This window comes from Hemicordylus capensis, chromosome 4 (assembly GCF_027244095.1).
Source record: "Hemicordylus capensis ecotype Gifberg chromosome 4, rHemCap1.1.pri, whole genome shotgun sequence".
In the NCBI taxonomy this organism is placed as follows: domain Eukaryota; kingdom Metazoa; phylum Chordata; class Lepidosauria; order Squamata; family Cordylidae; genus Hemicordylus; species Hemicordylus capensis.
In genome coordinates this window covers 88650556-88671002 of record NC_069660.1, presented here as the reverse complement: position 1 = coordinate 88671002, position 20447 = coordinate 88650556, and the positions used below count along the sequence as shown (strand labels likewise).

The window sequence follows — 20447 nt, the reverse complement described above, 5'->3', positions numbered from 1 at the left end:
GACAACTATGGACGCTGATCCTGAGCAGACCTCTCACTAATGAGAGTCTAAGGCCATGGGGATACCCCCTCACAAGTCATGAAAAGAGCCATCTGTGGGGACAGGGGTGTTGGGCAGAATCGCTAATAATGTGTGACAACAATCCCCCTTCTCCCATGGACCGCTCTCTCATGAGAATGTCAGGCCATGGGGGTGGGGTGGCAGATGCTGGCAAGCCTGGTTGCTCTATATAAGAAAGCCACGGAGATGGGTACCCTGCCAATGGCTCTCCCCGTTGTGGTTATTTCCTTAAAGAAGCTGACAAACTGTGCCCTCTGCCAGCCCGTAAGCCCATTTGAACATGTCTACCTTTCTATGTTCCCGGAACAGCAACCCCACTCTTCTGGGATTGCTGGAAATTGGGGCTCCCCTCCTGTAATTCCCTCAAGTGGCAGATCTGCATACGGCACAAGTCCAGTCCCAAAATGAAAATTTGGAATTAGAGTAAAGATTTGTCCCCACGCCCGGTATTTCCCCAGGCTGCACGCACGGCTAGGCTCTGACATATGGAGCTTCAAAATATCATTTGGGAGCATCAAAGGCTTCCCTGGAGATGAGGGGGCAGATGTGTCAGTTCTATCATTAACCAGAGAGTGTGGGGACCCTGCACAATGGGGGCCCCTTTGTTGGGTATGCTTAACTCATGAGTGCATAGTCTGATGGAAGACTGAAGGTCTGGATGAGCCTAAGATCCTCTCCAGCAGACTAGCCCTCTCATGAAGTATTAGTCTGCTGGTGGCAAGCCACCAGTGGGGCAGGAGTGTGGTTTGGTCTGCATCGACTGCTTTGCCCGGGCGAACCCTTGCAAGAGCATCCTTGGTCACAGTGGGCAGACCCTCAAGATCCTTTGCCCCCCCCCCATATACATATCCCCTTCTAGGAAGTCATCATGTTCCCTTCCCTTTCCTGAGTAACAGGGAAATATTGCTTCCCCAAGAACTCCCGCACATGGCTCTTTGGAGGGTGGTGATGCAATCCGCTGTCAGAGTAAGGACTGGCATGGCATGACACTTAAAGGGATTTAAATGCCCTTTCCTGAGGGGTGGGGTGGACCATTCTGAAAAGGCTCAATTGCATTTGGCACACCCCTTTTAAGATTGTGGCCAATGGCTGCCGCTCCAGTGATGTGCTGACGCCCACAGTCTGGTGATGCAAACACTATGGACCTTGCTGAGATGCGGCCTTGGCAGGGCAGGAAGGAGGAGGGGCTCCCCTACCCTGAAATCAGAGGTTGCCGAACTGCAGTTGGATGAATGTCTGTGATGCGATTCACATGAGTTAGAAAAATTAAACACAGGTCTGGCAACTTCCCGATTCACTTTACATGTGAAATGCGGCCATTGAAATATGTAGCTATGGTTTAAAGAGATTTGTTTGTAAAAAAAAAAAAAAACTGCTTATAAAGACCAGATCTTACTGATGCCTTTCAATGTCCTGATTTACTAAGGAGCTCAGGGTACAGCTGTAAACTAGAGATTGTCTGTGAGCCATACCCCATTTTATTGTGCTTCATACTTGATTTGCAAAAGGAGATCACTGACTGCTAGGTGACTGAGTAACATATAAACTAGCTTGGAATGTTTGAATATAAAGAGGGGTCCCTTTACAATTGGACAAATGTGGACAATTTTCACTGACTTCTTTCATTTCCTCTCTCATTAGGAACTGCATTGGGCAGCTGTTTGCCATGAATGAGGTGAAAATAGCTCTTGCTCTGACATTGCTGCGCTTTGAAATCTTGCCAGACCCAACCAAAATTCCCTGTCCTGTACCTCAGTTGGTCCTGAGGTCTGAAAATGGAATACATCTCTTCTTAAGGAAGCTCAACTGATATAAGAAAATTCTCTCAGTGATCTGTTTGCCAGCCTTCCACAACTGGTGTCAGGCATAGTGTTTGATATGCTTGAATTGTATAGTGAATCTGCAGATAGGTTTCATTCAATTGGAGTACGCTGATTTTGCCAAACTATTGCATCTGCTGTCTTGACTTAGTGAGGTCATTCACACAATCAAAAACCTGGGTTTGGGAGTTGTGTGTACTCCCAATTTTTGATTGTGTGGAAGCAAGGTTAGACGAAACCCTCGCTAGAAGTGATTGTGTGGAAGCAAGGTTAGAGGAAAACCTGGCTTTTCCTCTAACCTTGCTTCCACACAATCACTTCTAGCCAGGGTTTCGTCTAACCTTGCTTCCACATAATCAAAAATTGGGAGGCACACAGCTCCCAAACCCAGGTTTTTGATTGTATGAATGACCTCATTGTGTGTGTTGCTCAATGAAAATGCTGTGTGAAAAGCTATATGCCTGGAGTTATTCTGTGTGAATACTACACAAGATCTTATAAGTGGCAAAGATGATGGGATACAGAAGCTTGTACAGAACAGAAAAAACCTGGAAGATTAGTGAAACTGCAGGCTATAGAGGACCAACTTTGCTAGTCCTGTGGAAGACTAGCCTACTTTACACAGAGCAGGTTAGCCTTCTCCCATCGAAACCCTTCAGAGCTCTTGGCATTGAAGAGCCCTTGGAATTGATAGACTTGTTTTTTAGACCCATCGGGAGGAGTAGTCCTTGCTTGGCAGGAACTGGCAGTGACTGCAGTTCTTTAAACCTGACTCCCACATAAAACCCACAAAGACATCCCTGCTCTGTATCCTTTTGTGTCCCTTCACATATCCACTTGACCAGCCCCCACTGATGTCTGTTGTCTGGGGGTGCATAGGCACATCAGACGGATCCTGTAAACCATGGCCATATCATACATTAACACCTTTGTGCACTGACACATTGGCTAGGTTGCTTTGATCTAGTATTAATAATGGATGAACAACAGAGTAATTATTTGCATTGGATCAGATCCAATAATTTGATCTGTGCACAGCCCTAGGAATCAGCTTCAACCATTCACCAACTTACATTGTACTCTAACTAAAAGGTGAATGCCTCACCCAGTAGGTGGCATGACAACCATGTTAATCTCTTGCAGCAAAAAGGACCAAGGTTCCTGTGGCCTGGCAATTACACCAAATAACTGGATCAACTTGTTTGTGAAAATACAAAAGCAAACTGGTTCTGAGACGTGTTCTTTGTTGGGCATTCTTCTTTGTGTTAGAGGCAGTGGCAAATCACACAAATCCCCTTAAGAGAAAACGCTAAGCACAAATGAAGGATCCACAATGTATGAATGAATTATTATTTGTGAAAAAAATGACTGAAAAGCTTTAAACAGATCCAAATTTTGGATGATCTAATACCAAGGATTCTTATTTAGTGTTACTTGGGTATGCATATAATCCAGAAAGAATTCAGACTTTCAGCCAGGCCTTATATGCTTCTCTTTACGTTCTTCTCTTTGTAAACCTTACTGTTGGCTGCTTGATTACTGTGTAATGTAGTATATTCAGGAGGGCCCCACAGGCATGAACTTGCTTATCCAGTTAACATCAGCTATGATCCAAGATGAGCCCTATGCTCCCTGTCTCAATTTATCAGGGACAAGCCTGGTTTTCTGGAATCTGTCCCTAAAAAATTATTTCCCCTATTATATTTTCTCCCAATTTTTGCCTCTCAGGGATGCCTTCTTTAATTCAATTTTTAATGTAAGTTGCTAGAGTTGTCATTCTTCAAGATCCTACTCCACATGCTGAAATCTGCTGAAGCCCGTTTGCCAAGCACGCAAGACAGGGCCTCCTTAGTTGTTGCCCCCAGACTGTGGAACTCACTCTCAGCTGTGACCTGTGTGGCTCTCTCTCTCCCAGTCCTTAGGAGGAAAGTGAATACTGCCCTGTTTATCCAGGCTTACGGCCAATGCCCTGTCTTTTGTTCTTTTTAAATCTTTAGCTGTATTTGTTCTGTTTTAATGTTTTTATCGAATTAATTTTATCTAGTTAACTGCCCTGGGGTTTTAGGATGAGGGGCGGTATAATAATGAAATGAATAAAATAAAAATTTGGGCTCTGGGGGTAGCTGGGTTTGTGTGAGAATTGAGAGTCTGCCTGCACCTAAGATCCCCGCTGCCGTGTCTGCAGAATGAGGCGGGGGCGGGGTTGTGCCTCCAACCACTGAATCAGGCATGTCGGTCACCATCTTAGGCCCCCTCCACGTGGCCAGTACCGACCAATTGTGGGCGGGGAAAGTCTTACCCGGCCGCTGCCATTCCACTCAGTCCTCCAGCAGCCAGGCAAGTGGAAGGAGTGCTGGTCGCTCACTCATCGTGGTCAGGCCGAACATGAGCGTGCGGAACATGGAGCCTGTGATGATTGCGAGTGTCAGTGGGCCAGGGAGCCAATCAGTGTGGCATTCAGGGGGAGACCCCGCACTGGGGGCACCCCGTAATGGGCCCAGGTGGGAGAGCAGCGCTGAGAGGCGCGGCGAGGCACCAAGTGGCCGGGGGCCTTTTCTAGGCCTGGAGTGATATCTGAACACTTTACTTAGGGTTCCTTTCATTGGGGGTGGGGTTATTTGGCGACCTCCTTACCTGCTAGCATCAGTTCAGTGGGGAGCATTCCCCGAGGGAGTGAATTCAGGGGGAGCATTCATCTATTCAGGGGGGAGCGTGCATTAATCATTGGGGAACATTTATTGATTCAGAGGGGAGTGTTTATTAATCTTGTTGGGGAGTGTTTATTAATCTCAGAGAGCATTTATTAATTTCATTGGGTAGTTTCTGTTAATTCTATTGGGTAGCATTTATTAATTGGGGGGCATTTATTAATTTCATGGAGGAGCATTTATTAATTTCATCGGAAGCATTTATTAATTTCATCGGGGTGCATTTATTAAATTCATCAGGGAGCATTTATTAAATTTATTGGGGATTCTATTGGGTAGCATTTATTAATTGGGGAGCACTTATTAATTTAATGGGGAGCATTTATTAAATTCATTGCAGGCCATTTTTAAATTCTGTTGGGGACATTTGTTAATTCAGTGGTTCAGTGGCTTTCAGTGGCGGGGGATAACCCATTGGGGACAGCTGCATTACTGGAGGCGTTTGCTGACTCTTCTGGATTTTAGTAAGCCATGTCATCAAGGAAGGGGCCTGGCAAGGCTAAGGGCAAGAGGAAGACCCCTGCCCCTAAGCAGCCTCCACCATGGCCCAGAGATCCTGAAGCCTCCTCCAGTTCAGAGGATGAAGGGCAGCTCATGCTGCTGCAGATCTTGTCCTGCTTGGAGGCTCTGGAGTCCAAAGGGTGGAACTCCCCATGGCGAGGGTTCCAAAAAAGTTGGGAAGGAGGGGTCAAAGGAGGCAGGGAACTGGTCTAACAAGCAGCTGCAACCTTTACAGTTAATCGAGGCGAGGCTGGTGGTGCTGGAGAAAGGTGCTAGGAAGAAGGCTGGGACAGCAGATGCTTCCAGACTTCTGGAGACACCCAATTGTAACACCTTGGACACAGACGTAGGATCATTTGGTGAGTCTGGTTGGGGTTGGGGCTATCCCCCGTGGGCTGGGCATCTGGCCAATGTCTGGGGAGGTGGGGTTGAAATGCCAGCATGGCAGATGGGAGCAGGTTTCTCAACCCCCAACTGGGCAGGGACTGCAGGGGAGGGGAACTGGATAAAAGGGCAGCACTAGTAGCACAGCATCAGCAGCTTATGCCCTGGGAGTTGAGTGGGGGGAGTGATGATGGCGGGCACGGACCCAGGACAGTTGGATGAGTGCAAGGTGTCAACAGCGATGAACGATGAGATGGAGCAGTACCCTCAGGGGGAAGTGTCTTTGCCCTTGGGCAATCACTTGCTGCTGGCCACAAAGGAAAAAATTTGGAGGAACGAATATATGGATATGTTCTGGGAAATGGAACCCAGGGATGGAGACAAAGGGGACTTTAAAGACAAGGAGAGGCTCAGGTACAAGGTGGTAGACCACAACTGGTCGAACTGGCTGGTTGGGTACATGGTGTATAGCTGGCTGTAACTGGCTGGTTGGGGGTGTTGTTGCAGAAACTGGCTGGTTGGGGGTGTTGTTGCAGAAACAGCCAGCACGGGGAGCGTCCATGGTTCAGTAGCTAGACATCATCCACCACACATTCTTAGAGTTCAGTGGGCCTGCTTGGGCCCGTTATGATGCGGCATTTAGGAGACACTTAGCCCTGAAGCCAGCTCTTCCTTAGGATTGTCACCGTCAACAGCTCTGGTTGTGGATTATGGGTCCCAACTGGCCAGTGAATGGGGAGTACTCTGACAGTGGACACTTAATAATTAAGTCTGCTGCAACACCCACTAGGGGCTAGGCACCTGGGTCAGTAGGCTAGTTCCACCAGCTTTGCTAGGAATTTGCATCCTCAGGAGTGTGCTCCCATCGCCTGTGTCAATTTCCTGTGTCAAGGAAGTGGTGGACCTCCTGGTAGAAATGTTCCAGTGTGGGCGACCTGCAGGAGGTGATGTTGGGGTTCCAAGAGAAGGAGCTCCCAGGTGTCCTTTACTGTATAGATGGCACACATGTGGAGATTTTAGCGCGCGCGCACACACACACACACTGATGAGTACTTCAGGCAGAAGCACTACTACAACATGACCCTCCAAGTTGTGGTGGACTCAATGGATGTCTACACCCAGGTGTCATGGACGACTACACCCAGGTGTCGAGCAGAAGCCATGACATAGCAATTTTCTGGACCTCCCCGCTCACCTCAAGCTGCACTCCAGTACCTGGGTGAACTAAGTGAGTGGGTGACAGGTAAAGCCAGTGATATTCAGGAACCAGGGATATAGCCTGCAGGAGTGAATGGTCATCCCTTATCATGCACCCATAGATGCCCAGAAGAGGAACTTCAACTTTAGGCACAGCAGTGTGAGTATCGTTGTGTGACAACAGTGTTCAGGAAGCTGGAGGCCCAGTGGTGCACCCTCTACACCTTGCTGGATGTGGAGGAGAATCTTGTGCCAAAAGTGATTGTGGTCTGCTGCATCTTGCACAATATATATGAGTCAAGGGGAGGCATCCTGCTTGAGGAGCCCGTGGACCCACCCCACACATCCAGATGGTGAATGCGGTGGTGAAGGGATGCCCGACAGAATTGAAACCGTGGGTTCATCAACCTCTGGTTTAGCGTTATGTGCAAATGCAGCCTATGTGTTTGATTTTATGTGCCCGTCTTAGACTACAATAAAAGGTCTAATAGTCTGCCTCTCAAATTCTGTGAATGTTTTCTTAAGTTGGCAGCGGGATGAGCAGGTGAAGGGGCACCCGCTTCTTTGTTGTTTCAATTGCGTAAGGGCAAAGTTCTGCACCTGAAGAATGTTCTGAAGCTGAACTCTGGCACAAATAAATTCCTGCTTCAGGACCCTTTGCCACAAAAACCTTTATCCCAAATGTATGAGAACTGGATGGAGTTTAGATACACCCACCCACATGCAATTAATGGCACATGGGGGGAGGACAGAGTGAACCGCTAGTGAAACCTCATTCTAAGGGTGTGCATGCAGTTTCTGATTTTGAAATCAGTTAATTTGTGGGGGAGGGTCCTCTTTGGTTTGTTTGGGGCAATTGCTTCTTATAATATTTAAAAATTGTATGAACTTAAGGGAAGACATTCACATGCATTAGATATAGTTTACATATATCCTTGTATTGTGGGAATGGGTGATGAATAGCGCTTGGCAAACCCTCCCTGGTTGCTTCTGGGGGGGGTCAGTGTGGTATTATTCCCAATATTATTCCCAATAATGCCCATGACAGAGAGTTGCTTATAAATTAAATTGCCCTTCTTTCCCAAATCAAAGACATCCATGAATATGATAGAGTTTTAGATCTGGACGAGGGACAGCAACCACATAAAACATTTGCAAAAAATAAACAGAGAATTGGCTCAGAGTACAGAAGTCATTCAACAAACGTGCTTGTGATGTAGGTGGCGCGCGTGCACAGTGGCGACAGGCGCGTGCACGCCGCCACTCGCACATGCGTGCTGCTATTACGGAGACTAACAAGCAACAACGAGGGAGACTAACAAGCAACAACAACGAGGAACGCTGCCGCCCCAAAAACTTCACTTTAAACTACAGCGCCAGAGGGGGAAGAGCGGCGGGAGGGGTAAGTTCTACGCCCACGCCCTTAAAGGTAGACCCCCCCTCGGTGCCGGACCGCTCCGAACCGGTTCAGAGGCCTCCAACATGGCCTCCAGACCGGTTCGTGCACACCCCTATTGTAGACATGTGTGAATGCAGTTGTGCAGCACAACACTGGAAATAATGGGTGTCACATTGTGCAATTGAGTTTGAACACCATCAGCAGTGCTTACATACATGTAGAAGTGTTAATGGTGTTGCAATCACCTGTGTTACCCTGTGCAGTGTGTGAGCCATTCACTTTTTAGTTAATGTAATCTCACAGCAATCCATGAAGGCTTCAGAAAGAGAAAAGGATTTAACGTTTGCACGTATGCCAACAAGGCAGTTGGCTTTGGGTGTCTGATCTGTAGAATGCTGACTGGTCATGCCCAGAATATCATTTTATGGTCCAAACTGGAGAAGAACCTTTGGGGACATGGCACTCAATTAGGAATGCAGCCAAGCATTACCAGCTGGACAAATGCATATTCCAAACGAAATCATGATGAATGTTGGCAGCATCAATAGTGGTAATGAGCTGGGTATTTTTCCCCAAGCACTTCAAAACAAAGGAAGCTTCCTGCTTCTCACAGGAAGTGAAGCCCCTCTTTGAGACTTTCCAGATTCTATAACATTCCTTCCTGGGTTAACATGAGAGTTGTGACTAAAGAACCAGACAGATGATCTCACCAGTAAGCATGACTATTCTATTGAGCAAGTGGCTGCAGGCACATCCTGGGCATCTATGGGAAGGTACTCTTGACATTAGTACTACTAAGTATGAGTAACCATTCTCCCACACTATTGTGAAATGCTTACATTCGGGCAGTTTTTCAGTTTTTCTTCTCTCTTTGATACTAGCTGCCTACTTTTCAACAGTGCAGGTGGACAGAAACCAGTGGGAGTGAGGTTTTCCTTTAGTAACTTCAAGCCTTTGAGATTCAGCCTTTGGGGAAGAGGAGCTGGTGTTGTGGTAGTGAGCATGGACTGTCCCCTTTGCTAAGCAGGGTCTGCCCTGGTTTGCATCTGGATGGGTGAGTGCTGCCTGCTGAAAGCTATTTCCCTTAAGGGATGGGGTCATAGCTCAGTTGTAGAGCATCTGTTTGCATAGAGGAGATTCCAGCTCCACTCCCTGACATCTCCTGGCGGGGCTGGGAGAAACTCCTACCTGAAATCTTGTAGAGCTGTTACTAGTCGGTGAAGACAATACTGAGTTAGATAGACCAATGGTCTGTATAAGGCAGCTTTCTATGTTCCTAGCATATGCTGAAACCAAAGAAGCAAACCAACCAGTGGCAGTGACATTTTCCTTTATTAGGTCCAAGCCTTTAAGGCTGGAGTTCTATATACACTTAGCTGTGCATAAGCCCTTGTGCATTATCTGGGGCTTTCTTCTGAGTCAATGTGCACAGAGTTGGACCACACATCGCAAGTTTCCTCTCCAAAGCGAGTTGATATTACTTTACCTGTGTAGGCTGTAATTTTAAACAGTGGAAATATCTGAACCCTTAAAACTAAAAGTCCTTCCTTCCTACCTACCTTCCTAATAACCTTTGTCCCACTGTAATCCAGTGGGTAGAAAATTTCCCTTACATAAATTTCCTCTAGATGAAAGGGAAAGTAACTACCGTATTTTACGGACTATAAGACGCTACAGACTATAGGACGCACCTTAATTTTAATCCAGTTTTTCAGGGTTTTAACATATTAAACTGTTATCAACTGTACCGAAAAGTCCTGCTACCGGTAGCGCCAGGAAAGGACTCTCAGCCTTTCTTCTTGCCTCAGATAAGTCCTCTTTCAATTGCTGCTACTCCACTCCTTGTTTTCTCTTCAACCTGCTTCTGACTCTATTAAAAAACAACAACACCTCTTTCGTTTCCCAGCTCTCCACTCCTCACCAGTATGCACATACCAGATGAGGGAGCTCTGCTTTCTTAATTCTTTTCACTTTCTTCACTCCTGCTAGCTCCAGGAAAGGACTTTCAGCCTTGCTTCAGTTTGTTCTCCTCGCCTCAGATAAGTCCTCTTTCAATTGTTGGTACTCCACTCCTTGTTTTCTCTTCAACCTGCTTCTGACTCTATTTTAAAAAAAAACACCACCCTCTTTCGTTTTCCAGCGCTCCGGTTCTCATCAGTATGCACATACCAGAGGAGGGAGCGGCTACCACTTCGGCTTTCTTAATTCTTTACACTTTCTTCAGCTGAATATGCTTGCAGAAAGTAAAACAGAAAGCTGAAAACAATGGTGTTGCTGGTGGTGATGTAATTGCACGATCGGGGAGTCCACAGGCCTAGCGGCGGAGGGTGAGCTGGAGCAGCAGTCCCCAGGCTGCACAGAGTTAATAGCATCGTTTAGCATTGTTTGCTGGGGGATACTCCCCCCGCCTCGGGCAGGCTTGCGAGTAAAAGACGCACCTGAATTTTGGTGGCTATTTTTCGAGTGAAAAAATGCGTCTTATAGTCCGTAAAATACGGTAAGCATTACAAAACATAACCCAACCTGAGAAGGAAGCGTGAGGGGCAAATGACTGGCTATTGTTTATTAACCACAGAAGACACACACACACACGCACACGCACACGGACACTCTCTCTATAAAAGCTACTAGAAAGGATAGGAGTTTCAGCACAATGGCTTCCATAATGGAGAAAATAGTGGCCTCCAGTCCCCAGTTCCTGCATCTATTTATTGGGCTCTTCTTCTTTTATGTGCTGCTGAAAACTGTTCAGTTATATTGGAGGAAACAGGTGTTTCTCAGAAGCTTCAGGAGTTTCCCAGGCCCTCCCCGACATTGGCTTTATGGCAACAACAAGGAGGTAAGGAAGGTGGCTTTGGGGAAAGGGGGACATGTAATTTCAACAGGAGTGATCCGTAACTAGGGTGACCAGGTGCAAAGGAAGACAGGGAGTCTGCATTTCTAATAGGGATGTGCGTTTCATTTCGGATACAAAACAGGCCATTTCAGCTGTTTTGTAGCCAAAACAAAACACCCAATGCTCAAAACAGAAAATTTTGTAGCCAAAACAAAACATCCCTGTTTCGGATACAAAATGTTTTGTTGTTTCAGCTGTTTGGGAACTCCATTTTGCAATCGCAGAAAGTCTTTCTCCTTCAGTCTCCATTTTTAGTTTTGACATCTGTTTGAATTTCCAGCCCTTCCAGCACGCAGATTAGCCAGAAAAAGCATGGCCAGCAAAAGCATGGGCTGATCTGCTGGCAATTGCCTCCTTATTCCTTTTAAGCAAATTTAAGGGTAAATTTTACCCTCATTGGCCAGTGGGGCAGTGTGCATTTCATTGTTGTTGTTTCACACTGTTGTGTGTAGATCAATTGCATTTCGGGTGGGGGGGATGTGGATGTGCATGACCTTTGGAAATCTGCCTGATTTTTTCCAACGCTCTGCTATTGTTGATGTGTGATGTTGATGTTATTTGGGGTGGATTGGGGGCAGAAAGGGGGCTTAAGGGGCAGAAGAGTGGTTCAGGTGGTAGTGCCCCAATGGGTGCCTGCTGCCACCCAGATTCCAAAGGAATTTGGAAAAGGGCTGATTTTTAAAGAATTTCTGAAGTTTACATGTCTTTGGGGCAGATTCGGGGCAGAAAGGGGGCCTGAGGGGCAAAATGGTGGGTTGGGTGGCAAGGGATGCCTGCTACCCAAGGGGTGCCTGCCACAGCCCAAAGGAATTCCAAAGGAATATGGCAAAGGGCTGATTTATTAGTAATTGTTGGAAGTTTACGCTTCTTTAAATCCCCCCCCCCCCAGGAATAATGGAGGTTTCAACAGACCCATAACTCCACCTGGGTGGCACTGGGGTGGCCGGGAGTGAGTGGTGGTGTAGTGCACATAGGGTGCCAACCACCCCCATGGGTTGCTAACCCATGGGGTGCTGGGTTTTGTTGTTTCTGAGGTGTTCTGAGTGTAGATTCTCTGGTAGCATATGCGATTTTCAATGACAAACCATGAATCCACTCTCATATGCTACCAGAGGATCTGAATCTACACTCAAAACATCTCAGAAACAACAGAACCCAGTAGCCCATGGGTTAGCAACCCATGGGGGTGGTTGGCACCCTATGTGGTCTACACCACCACTCGCTCTGGGCCACCCCAGTGCCCCCCAAGTGCAGTTATGGGGCAGGAATTATGGAGGTCCATCATTCCCTATGGGGAAGAACTTTACAGACATCCAAACTCCATTACATCTTTAAAAATCAGCCTTCTGCCCAATTCCTTTGAAATAATTCTGGCAGCTTCCTTGTCCCCACTGGGCATTACCACCCACCCTACTCTGCTCTGGGCCACCCCCTTTCCCCCAACATTAAGCTATACTTTTGCTAAAACCTCAATTCTTCCCTTAGTGAAAAATCCTATACTTCAAAAATTCACCAAAACCCAGCCCTTTGCCCAATTCCTCTGAAACTTGGGTGGTAGTTTCCACTCATTGGGCACTATCACCCCCACCCACTAGTTTTTCCCTAGGGCCATTTTTTAAAATCCAAAACGTTTCGGATTCGGATTTTGCAATTTCAAACAATAACAAAATTGGGGTGTTTCGGATTGGCTGGTTTAGAACAAAGAACAAAACGGGGGTATTTTGGATTTGGGCCAAAAACAAAAAACAAAAAATTTGGGCCGAAAACAAAATGCACAACCCTAATTTCTAACATGTAGAAGAGGGGATTTTGGGCAGGGGCAGGTTTCCCCCCCTTGCATAACAAGCTAAGAATGCTAAAACCTCTTTGCCTAAACAACTGTTAGAGATACTTTATCTGTTGATGGGATATTCTTGAGACATTCTAGGCATTGGGTTAAAGAGCACAAGGACAATTATGACTGCAAGAGTGAGCAAAAAAATATTACAATTTGAAGGAAGGAAGGTGAAGGTCTAATCTAGTTTCATATTTCATCAACTTTAGTTTGCATTACTGGAAAAAATGGTGGCGTGCTGGAGAGAAGACCAGCTTCCCAGTGGCAATCACTGAGATGATCACCTGCCACAGTAAAACACTGCCACAGTAAAACACTGTGGTGATCAGCTAGTACATGCTGTCAATCAAAAGGAATTTACATTTAGGAACCTCCTCTGGAGAGAATTCCCAAAGGAGGGGCTATGTAATTGTGTAACTGGTGTGTACAAAATTCAGTTGGAGCAAACTGACATTCTCAGATAGGGCTGGAGGGAGCCAGCATTAGATAGGGCTTCGATGATAGGGGTGTGCATAAAACCGGCTGGCCCGGTTTGGTCTGAGTCTGGACCGGACTTAAACCTGACCAGACCAGTTCGGTCTGGCACTCCTTTGAACCCACCCCCCAGTCCGGTTCAGTCCCGGGGAGGTTCGCAATTTTTATATTTCTCTATCTCTATATTTATTTATTTTAAAAAATTACCTTCAGCCCCTTCAAGGGGCTTCCTGTAGGCCACGGGTGTATGTGTGTATGTGTCTGTCCACGAAGGCTCCCCCTCCCCCCACCGGCCTCTTACATCACCGCCACGGCCTGTCCGGAGCCTCTTTTCTGGCTCATTCGGGCCTCCGTAGATCAGCACAGTGGCCATTTTGGAGGCCACCGTGCATGCGCAAATGGCCTCTGTGAGGCCTGGCATGACTCAGGGCCTCGCAGAGACCATTTGCACATGTGGGGTGGCCATTTTGTTTTTGGCAGCCATTTTAAAAAAAATTAAAAGAAATGGTTGCTGTGCATGCACATATGGTCTCTGTGAGGCCCAGGGCTATGCCAGGCCTCACAGAGGCCATTTGTGCATGCACAGTGGCCTCCAAAATGGCCACTGCAATGATCTACTGAGGTCCGAATTGGCCAGAAAAGATGGGCCACGGTGGTGATGTGAAAGGCTGGTGGGGGGAGGGAGAACCCTCATGGACCCCCCCCCACGGCCTACAGGAAGCCCCCCGAAAGGGCTGAAAGTTTTTTAAAAATATATTTTTTTAAAAAATTGTGGACTTGTGCAGGGGTTTGGTTCTAGTCTGGACAGAATGGGGGGTGGGGGTGTTTGGTTTGACCCCAAGCCCCTGAACCAAACTGCCGAATCCCCGGACCGGTTCTGCACATCCCTATTGCATGCATGCATACGTTCGATTTCTATACCGCCCTTCCAAAAATTGCTCAGGGTGGTTTACACTATTAGTTGAGCCAGGGATGGGGCAGAGGGCTAGAGAGAGGATCTTTGGTTTGGGTCTCTAAAGCAGGACTGAGGGTGGAATTGGGAGGCTGGTGGGTAAGTTGTACACACCTAAGAATACCTCTATAAATCAAGCCTGACTATCACTTTGTGAATCCTATGAGTGTACGGTTTAATATACAGAGACACCTAATGGCGCAGTGAGGAAGTAACCTGCCTAGAGAGCAGGATGCTGTTGGTTCGAATTCCCGCTGGTGTGTTTCCCAGAATATGGGAAACTCCTATATTGGGCAGCAACAGCATAGGAAGGTGCTGAAAGGCATCATCTCATACTGCACAGGAGTAGGCAATGGTGGTAAACCCCTCCTGTATTCTACCAAGAAAACCACATGGCTCTGTGGTCACCAGGAGTTAACACTGTCTCAAAGCAACATAGGAAGCTGCCATATACTGAGTCAGACCATTGGTCTATGTAGCTCAGTATTGTCTTCACAGACTGGAGAAGCCAGAGAGGGAACTCTCTTGGAGAAGCCAGAGAGGGAACTCATCTTGCCAGAGAGGGAACTCATCTTGGAGAAGCCAGAGAGGGAACTTGAAACCTTCTGCTCTTTGCAGAGTGGCTCCATCCCCTGAGGGGAATATCTTACAGTGCTCACACTTCTAGTCCCCCATTCATATGCAACAAGGGTGGACCCTGCTTAGCTAAGGGGTCAGGTCATGCTTGCTACCTCAAGACCAGCTCTTGTCTCCAATCGACAGTACAATCTTTCCTTTATACAGCCAAGGAAGTTATGTCCGAGGAATGGTGTTGAAAGTCTAAAGAAGCTTGTTTTGCCTTAATAGACACCTCAATATCTTTACAGTAAAGCCTTTGTTGACACTGACAAAATCTTCTATAAGTACAAGAGTTTTGAATACCATCATGAAAAATAAGAAGTGGTGTACTGACTAGCCAGTAAAGACTAAGCTTGTTACTTTGTTCCAGAAACCATTACACATGTGTCCCTACATTGTAGAGAATAGAAACCACCGAAGCTATTGTACTACAATAAGATTATTTTATATAGGACTTGCCTAGTCCCAACCTCGGGTGGGTCCCTGAAAAATAACAGGAAGAAAAGGCAGGCATCCCTCAACTGGAGCAGCCGGGAGCAGAGGGTTCCCAAGCAGCTTGAGTCGTGAGAATAGCCTTAGTACCCTTTTAATGTCAAAGGTAATGATATCCCCATCTTTGGTATCAGTGCCTCTAATATTTCCTCGACAATAGAGGAAGTAGCTTGGGAATGAGGAAATGGGAAACAACTTTAAGCAACAATGGGATCACATCCTTCCATAGAACCAAGTCTACCATACTCACAAAAATATATCCATAAAGGACCATGTACGAATCATATTTGGAAAACAAATTTTTTATACAATGCAGGCACGCTCTTGTAAAACTGTGAGCCCTTTCTCATGACAAGTGAGAAAGGGTAACCCAGTCTGCAGGGAGGACGCCCAAAAGCACTTACCTCCCCGAAGGCTATCATTCCATTGTCCCTGGGCGGGCAGATCACCTGCCCAGACAAGCACCAGCTGCTGCTGGCAGCTCCAGGAGTCGGAGTGCCAGGACATGCCACCGCATATCGCCCTGCCCCCGGAGAGCCAATAATGCACCACGCAAATGCACAGTGCATTATGGAGATTCCCCTCCCTGAATATGCCAGCCACGGCTTCATAGGTGGGTTTGACGCCATGCTGCTGCCGGGATTGGGCTGATCCCAGTGGTACGCATGTACCTACAAAACTGACCTGGGCTCTCTTAGCCTGGTTTTGCACACACATGTGAATCGCCTCTGTATTTTGCAGAAAAGGTAAATGATTCAAGTTTTTGTGAAAATAAAATCATCTGCATACAGTAGATGAGGTTCCTGAATAAACATGTTCTCTTTTTACTCTCTGTAATCTCAGATCAGTCGAGGAAGAGAATTAGACAAGCTCTCAGAATGGGCAGAAAAATATCCCTATGCCTTCCCTAGATGGTTTGGTGGGTTTTTGCCTGTGTTAGTAGTCAACCATCCTGATTACGCCAAAGCTGTGTTTGGTCGAGGAGGTAAGTTTTTTATTCCAGAAAGATCAGCCTTCAGTAGCAGAATGCTCTTTCTGCAAAGCGGTTCCCAAATTTCTCTTCATTCATGGCTTTCTTTCCTACTTATTAATAGTTTATTGAATGTTTTTCCTATAACAAGTAACAATATACAAAAATAGCAATAGCAATAGCAATAGCACTTACATTTATATACCGCTCTATAGCTGGAAGCTCTCTAAGCGGTTTACAATGATTTAGCATATTGCCCCCCAACATTCTGGGTACTCATTTTACCGACCTCGGAAGGATGGAAGGCTGAGTCAACCTTGAGCCCCTGGTCAGGATCGAACTTGCAACCTTCTGGTTACAGGGCAGCAGTTTTACCACTGCGCCACCAGGGGCTTGAAAAGAAAAGAACATACAGAGAGCAGTTCTTTTACCCATAGTGTTCCCCTGCAACACTCCACCAACAGCTGCCCTGAGACAAAGCAAAACAAACAGATGACAAATGAGGGGGAGAAAAACTTACTGGGCATTTTCTAGATTAAACCCTACAACAGTGTCACTACAGATCTGCTGAGTGTGCTTCCGTACTTCCTATGTTGTGACACCGCAGTCCTTGCGCTGACAGCAAGGTGCCATTCACATTTCCGATGCCGTCTTTCGGATTGTAACTTTGTGTTATAGTGCTACAAGGTTGCAAGTCCGTTGCAGAAAAATAACTGTATTTTCCCATTGCAGGAGTTTGAGATTCTGGGGATCATTTTGAATACAATCCTGCCAAGTCAAAGCATTTTACCCCTATTGTAGTGTGTCATCTGGAAAGCGCCCTTTTCTGTTTAAGGCTACTGTGCCTTATGCAAGGTGGAATGTTACGGTAGGAACTTTAGTTAGCAAAAAGATCATCTGTTCTTTGTGGCCCTTTCAAGTTCCACTTGGATGGCATTGATACACTGCCACCAAGAGGTGTGGGGGGGGGGGCGGGGTAATAGATCCTTGTATACCAGGCCCCAAAGGTAGCAGGGGCCCCATCACATTGCTTTGCCCCTCCCTCTGGTGCAGCACTGGCATCCTGACCACAGAAAAAGAGAGAAACAGTGCAGGGGATGGGTAATTTCTGGAGCATGCTTGTTGAAGAGTAGCAGAAAGCACACTCCAGACACAACCCGTCCTCTGTTCTGTTAACCTTTCTCTGTCTGTGGCTGAGATTCTGGTGCTGCAGCCAAGCCACAAGGCCAAGCTGCTCCTCCTGACCACAGCAACTCAGCCTGAGCCACCTTGCTGGGCAGGCAGACATGAAAATAGAGGAGGTATCTCATCCAAAATGTGCTTGCTGCTCCTCTCCTGGGCACTTGGGAACAGTCTCAGGGAAACTAACAACCTGAAAAAGCAGCAACTTTTTCACGCCGGATTACACAATGTCATAGCACTAAATCACAGCGATTAAATTCAAAGCAAGGCATCGGAAATGTGAATGACACCCTGCTGTCCACATTGAGACTGCAGTATCACAACGCAGGAAGTGTGGAAGTTCACTTCAGACATCCACTGTGACCCAGTTGCAGGGTGTAATCTGGAAAGTGCTCTGCTGTGAGGCTCATTTAGCTGCATGTTTACTGCCAGCTCCCTACTGACACCTCCTGCGCCTCATAATCATTCAGCTGCTGGGGTGCAGGAGGAGGGCTGCAGAGAGGTTAGTTTGGGCTTTGTTGTCTTTCAGTGTTTCAGTAATAACTAAACTAAGTCCAAGACAGACCTATAAATATCAAACTTAAAATAACAAACAAAAGCTTGGGTGACTGGCTGACATACTGCTCAAATCTCCACATGCGTTTAGCATAACACTGATGCTGCTGCATTTTCCTACTGCAAGCTGCACACTTGCAGAAGTGCCAGAATTCACGCAAGGGACTTGCGTGATCACACAGAGCTATTATTTCCAATTTCAGCCTTTCCACAAGTTGTGCTTTTGCAACTGGCACTAGGAAGACACAGCAGTCCTCTTGTTGCACTAAATGCACGCAGAGTGTTGCATGGTATGTCAGCCATTTACTGCAGCCTTACCTCAGGGGAAATGCTTGACTAACAAGCAGAAGGTTGCCGGTTTGAATCCCTGCTGGTATGTTTCCCAGACTATGGGAAACACCTATATCAGGCAGCAGCGATATAGGTAGATGCTGAAAGGCATCATCTCATACTGCACGGGAGATGGCAATGGTAAACCCCTCCTGTGTTCTACCAAAGAAAACCACAGGGCTCTTGGGCGCCAGGAGTAGAAATTAACTTGGTGGCACACTTTATCTTTACCTTACCTCAGGCTCCAGCTTTGCACTTTGCTGTTAAATTCTTCTGTTATATTTTTCAGACCCCAAGGCTATGGTCACCTACAGATTCTTGGCACCTTGGATTGGTAGGTAGAACTATGATTCATCCACTATGCAAATTTGAGTGTTTGGGTACAAGCATTGCAACCCCATTATCTGAACCTTAGTCATACAAAAATGTTTATTATCACATTCTAGTCTTCTTTCCCCTGAGGTTGCCCTATTTGTGTAAAACTAAGCTCACTCCCATGTATTCCATCTTTTTATTCCAGTATTGGAGGTGTCCCACAAGATATTCAGTTAAATATTATGCTACTTCTGTTGTACACTCCCCACTTCCCTGAGTGCTGATCAGTTTTCCATAGGCAAGGTGACTCAGGTTTTGGCTTCCCTTGAAGCAGAGATCACACAATCCTGGCAATCCTGGTTAAAGAGTTAACCAGGATTTCTGAACCCTGCTGAGTTGATTGTGAGAAACCAGAATTTCTGGGCAATCCTGGTCATACTGCTGCGGTTAAACTGCATTTAAGCAGGATAGATGTCCAGGGTCTGATCTGATCCTGGTTATCTATCCTGGTTAAATGCAGTTTAACCACAGTAGTTTGAGTAGGATTGCCCAGATATTCTGGGTTCTCACAATCAGTTCAACAGGGTTCAGTGATCCTGGTTAACTCTTCAGCCAGGATCACTGTGATTGTGTGAACACATCCTTAGTTTATTTACAGATATATAAGCTGAGCATCAGGTGAAAGCAACCAGCATTAACCATCCGGCAGCATTATCTCATATTAGATTCCCAAATAGAGACCCCTGAACCCCAAAGGTGTCCTCAGCTTTTGGTTTAGTCTCTCATTTAATGTCTCTGTGTCACTCAGAAGCTGCAGACTGCAATTTCTTGTCAATCCCACAGCCACTGTCCTCTCAACTGGGGACGCCTTCCAGTTCTGTAGGCTTTTCTACTTTGCAGACATTCCGGAGCCTTATATCTCCCAGTCATTAATTCCCATTAAGAAACATCTACTGGCCATTAAAGAATGTTGATGTTCTTCTTTTGTCGTCCCATATTCTGACCAGGCATTGCCTTAGGGCAGTGATGACCACTCAACAGCAAAAGGACATTATATCTACAGCAATAATGTGTCTAAAAGTTTCAATCTCAAATTTGCTTTATTGGTTGAAGCCGAACTATTCACAGTATGTTTCATGTTCTATTGTTCCAGAAACAGAATTCCACACCACACCTTTTATCTTGAGGGTGCCTGAAGCTACCTGGGGGTTCTTTGATAGGGGTATGCACAAAACAAAAGTTTGTGGTCCAGTCCAAATTCAGTTCTGAATTCAGACCAAACTGCTGGTCTGTGAACTGGTTCAGTCCAGTTCAGCCCAGCCACGAACTGGTTCAATGGTTCGAGGGCTGGTGAGGGCAGCAACAGGCATCTTTAAAAATAAATAAGCAGGTCCTTACTGGCACTACCAGCACTACCAGAGCTCCAGGCAGCTTCCTGTTGTGGCAGCACTCCCCCCACAAGCAGCCCACGTGCGGATGCATGGCTCTGGCACTCACCTGGCCCCTGTGCATGTGCAGGCTGCTGGGGGGAGTGCTGCCTCAACAGGAAGCTGCCTGGAGTGCTGGTAGCTTTGGTAAGGACCTGCATATTTACTTTTAAAGATGCCTCTTGCTGCCCCCCACCAGCCCCACCCTCACCAGCCCTCGAACCAACAACTGGTTGTTCGTGCTTGGGCTGAACACGACTGAACCGGTTCTCAGACCAAAGTACAAACCCTCAGTCTGCTCACACCCCTATTTTTTGAGTTGATGGTGAGGTC

General features: G+C 46.6%; 2 protein-coding genes across 4 annotated transcripts in view; both read left to right on the top strand.

Moving 5' to 3' along the window:
* The window catches only part of LOC128325304 (cytochrome P450 4B1-like), a 42808-nt gene extending 40699 nt beyond the window's left edge, over positions 1–2109 (top strand). Inside the window, exon 12 of the mRNA XM_053250959.1 lies at positions 1702–2109. Within this exon, the coding sequence (XP_053106934.1) occupies positions 1702–1870 (169 nt within the window). The 3' untranslated portion in view covers positions 1871–2109. The remainder of the gene's footprint in view (positions 1–1701) is intronic.
* Positions 2110–9765: 7656 nt separating this feature from the next.
* The window catches only part of LOC128324412 (cytochrome P450 4A11-like), a 46192-nt gene continuing 35510 nt past the window's right edge, over positions 9766–20447 (top strand). Inside the window, exons 1-3 of one of the 3 annotated variants that reach the window (XM_053248949.1) lie at positions 9767–10566; positions 16179–16320; positions 18662–18706. In XM_053248949.1, the coding sequence (XP_053104924.1) occupies positions 18673–18706 (34 nt within the window). In that variant the 5' untranslated portion in view covers positions 9767–10566; positions 16179–16320; positions 18662–18672. The other 2 variants (XM_053248948.1, XM_053248950.1) reach the window with 2 other exon arrangements.